The 4,339-nt window shown below is 35.1% G+C and overlaps 1 protein-coding gene across 1 annotated transcript in view; it reads right to left on the reverse strand.

Moving 5' to 3' along the window:
* Positions 1-762: 762 nt before the first annotated feature.
* The window catches only part of CDKN2B (cyclin dependent kinase inhibitor 2B), a 10,313-nt gene continuing 6,736 nt past the window's right edge, over positions 763-4,339 (reverse strand). The window contains exon 2 of the mRNA XM_075595344.1: positions 763-3,512. Coding sequence (XP_075451459.1) covers positions 3,252-3,512 — 261 coding nt within the window. The 3' untranslated portion in view covers positions 763-3,251. The remainder of the gene's footprint in view (positions 3,513-4,339) is intronic.

A 4,339-nucleotide genomic window follows, 5' to 3' on the forward strand; every position in this document is an offset into this window, starting at 1 on the left:
ACAAGTTTATAGTATACATAAGGGATGTAAGCAGTGCCACAAGATGGGAACGAGTAATAAAGTCTAGGGAATCAAAGATAAATGGTACAGGAGAGGGAATGGGGAGAAAGTAGGGTATGAATAAAAGTGAAAAAGTGGGGAGCGAGAGAGAGAAGTAGAAAAAAGGATATACTTTTCAATTCACAATAGTACTTACACCAGTTGGTGTATCTCGATCTAAAGTGAAAAGTCCAAGCTAGTTAATAAAGTAGTATGATCACACACCGGGATTATTAGATATGATAGAAATGAAGCAAAAAAGCACTCAAAATAGTGGTCAAGTCATTAGTTAATTCATTCAACGTTTGGGTCCAACACAGTAGACCTTTCTCAATAACTTTTGCACGTAAACCTTTTTTTGTTTGGGACTTACTTGATATTATGTCATTCTATTATTTGCATGTCAAGGGTGAGGCAGCCAGTGTGTAACGATTAAGTGTTGGCTCACCATGGAAATATACTAATGCAGTCTGCAGTGGGGAGAGAAGCAGACAAGTTCTCTTTATGCCACCCGGTGCTCCTTGTTCACATGTACCGTAATATGTTTAAAAGAAGCAGATTCCCAAATTCAACATCAAATGCACTCCGCTGTTGAGGTGTCCTATTATACACTTTATGGTTAACGAATCTTTACTGTTTTCTTGGAAGATTCTTACCTTTCATAATGTATAGTACTGAGAATATATAAAACTGTCAACATATTGTACGAATAAAAACGACGACTAATTAATTAATTTGTTTTTATTATTCTTTAATACAACCGGAAAGCAAAATAAAAGTTTCTGCATATTTTAAAGTAGCTTTCTTCATTTCTTTTTGGGGAGACTGGATTGGTTATGAAAACCATGCAGCAATCCATAAAAAAACAGATATTATTGCAGAATGATGTATATCAAGTGGAGACCAGACTAACATCTTTCATTCTGTTTTGATATTAGCAATCTATCAAAGTGAAACCCCAAACCCCCACTCTAACTGGCACCAATATGCATACACGTGATATACATTGTTTGTAGTCATACAGTAAGCCGACTTTCTTCAATATCCTAACTGATAACAGATTGGTCCAGAGACAGAGCATGTACACTGGATGAGAAAATGTGTCTTTGTGCTTAATGAACGAAACTGACATATCAGGTTTAAACAATAAAACGTAAGTGCTGGTAACATGATGTGGGTTTCAAGTAAACCAGGGATTTCTCAACAACCAAAACAAACGAAAGGTTCAAAAGTATAACAACCAGCACACCGGAACATACACAGAAGCATAAACTTCTTCTGTATGTCAATATCATGTTTGGAAGATTCGAAATGTTGGCCATAGCAAGAGCTTCGGTGGGACATTAGGTTATCTCATTCTGCATGCTTTAGAATAAAGCGGAAACACAATATATATATATAAAAAAATAAAAAAGTGACAGGAATCTCCTATCTGCTTCATTAGGATTTACAATGTGTCTCAAACAATTAGTTTGTGGTGGTCTTGTTAGGTTACTCATCCAAACATGATGAACAGCTGTAAGCAGCAAAATGTACCAGAGGCCAACCTGGGACAAAAAAGTGCTGCGAATGTAGTACTGGGTCAATACAAACATTCAATTAATGTAGTGACTTTTTTCTCCCTTTTGTGAATCTCAAGTGTTTTTAACGTTAATACAGGACTCCCAGGTTGAGAACTATAAGTGGATATTTGCTATTGTGTCTGGGCTGCCAAACTACAGGAATACAGTATCGGGTACATAAATATATCTGCTGATATATTTTTTTTACCAGTTCTACCCTAGTTTTGCAGTCTGAAGACTTTTGGTGTCATTCTACCAAAGTTTCCAGTACTCCAAAGACACTACATCAGATTTATGAAACAGAAGATGTTCATGTGTGTTTTTTAAGAATATATCTAGTGCAGCTTGTTTTCCCCGGGTTTGCAGCCTTGATAAATGACCCACATTAATAATAACTTCCTATGTATAAAAGCGGATGAGAAGTGCATTAAATATATTCAATTTATTTTGTTCATTTACAGCAGCAAGAAGTGTAAGAATGTTGTTTTTTAATGCAATTTTCATCTATAAACACATCCCAGGCCTGTTAGATGGGACACAATCTTTAAGAAAGAGACCCATTCCGGTTTTTGTCATATTTTATATAATTCTTGCCCAATCCCTATGAATCTGTGCACAATTGTAGGTCTGTTATGTAGATTATCACTAAATAAAAAGCACAATGTAGACAATCAACCAAATTAATGGCTCTGTGTTATGTAAAGACATACCAGATACACCGTGGTAGGTTTATGTTCATGAAATTAGAAATGTGAGTTTTTCCTTTGTAACTTGTACATTTGTTAAACATTTGTAAACTAATCTGAAACACTAAGATTACTATAAAGTTTGAGTTCAAAGTATCTGTTAAAAAAGTCCTCCTGCTGAAATGCACCAGCAAAGACCAGAAAACAACTGCCTGATTGCGTAAGAGATAATGTGTAGATTCAGCTGCTGACACTCCTGAGTTATATCTTGTTTTATTCATTATTTTTTTAAGTCCGGCTAGCAACCATCCTTTATCATGAAACATTTTATGGAAACATCTTTTGGACCATAATTCAAGCACTTAATATCATCTACTTCACTAAAAAATATTTTGTAACTATACACTTGATAAGGTCATCATGCCGTCACCAATTCCAAATGAATATTTATTAGTTGATCAAATAATTCCTAAATGTAATAATCTAATGACAGACCTACAATTGCGCAAATTGTCATGAACATTGAGAGATTGTTCTGCAAGATATGACTAAAAATAAAAGGGAGACCTTTTTTTCTGAACACAGTGTATAAAGGGCACACCCAACTACCATATCCTACCTGCTAGCATTATAATTGCACTTTGTTCATCAATATGAAGGTAATTGAAACACTTGCCTGTAAAGTGGCAACCATGCAGAACACTGGAGAAATGAATATATGTCAAAATGATGATACACAAAAGCACACAATTAGTTGAGCAAATGTTTTCCAAAATAAAATTGACTAATACACCCAATACATTAACATATTAACATAATAGTTACAGTCACAGAATAATTTAATTGACATGTGAAATCTTCATTATATCGGATTTAAATCTACACTTAATTCAAGTGTGCAATGAGACAAAACAAAAGTCCCCAGGAGACAAGCAGCAGATGCAATCTTCATAACACCGGTGTCTTAGTTTCCAGCCATGAGCCCTAGAAGGTACAGTTCTTGCTTTACATGGTCAGGGGCCAAATCAATGGGACGCCGGCCCCATGTGTCACATGGATTTAGAAGATTTGCCCCACCCCTCAGCAGCACTAGGAGGGTGTCCAAAAATCCCTCACGAGCCGCATCATGAGCTGGGCAGGTACCAGTAGTTGGGTCTTGAACTTCAGGGTTTGCACCATAACGAAGTAGTATCTCTGCCATCTTTGGGCTACCCATCATCATCACCTTTCAGGTTCAAAACAAGAGAAAAGATAGATCCACATGTCAGTACTTTATTAATAATATTTATTATTATTATTATTATTATTTTTTGGGCCTAATCTCTTCTTAAATAGTTCGACCTTAGAACTTACAATGGACACCATGAATAAAGCAACTATCTCTCAGAAAAAATAAAATTGCAATCCATTACCAGCATAATTTGAAAGGATGTGTCGTTTATTAAAGTCTTGCAGCTTCAAACCTGGACCAAAACTTCCCATTGAAGGCAGTGGGATTTTGTAGTTTGATGATTCTGGTCTGTCTCGGTAGGACATGTTTTGCAGCCGGGAGACATTGATTATATGTGATTGTGCAGATATCCAGTGGAAGAGGATATCATGTGCTGACAAAACATAGAGAGGCGAGTGCAGTACAAGGATATTGAAGGGTCGTGCCAGCAATAGTAGCCGTCAAGCACTATCTGCACTCTATAATAAAGTCAGGAGAAAGAATGCAATACAAGATAACCTTCCTCCTAGAAGAGTAGGGTGATGAGAATACAGTCATACTGTATAAACTCACACAGAAACGCTCAATATATTTTTATATTGTTTTTGTCGAAGATATATATACGTGTGTGTACACACACACACAGATATATATGAGTGATATATATATATATATATATATATATATATTTATATATATATATATATATATATATATATATATATATATATATCACTCATATATAAATATATATATATATATATATATATATATATATATATATATATATATTGCAGACCTGCCTAAGACATGCAGATGAGCATACAGTTGTATTTGCATAT

The sequence above is a fragment of the Ascaphus truei genome, chromosome 1 (assembly GCF_040206685.1).
Source record: "Ascaphus truei isolate aAscTru1 chromosome 1, aAscTru1.hap1, whole genome shotgun sequence".
Taxonomy (NCBI): domain Eukaryota; kingdom Metazoa; phylum Chordata; class Amphibia; order Anura; family Ascaphidae; genus Ascaphus; species Ascaphus truei.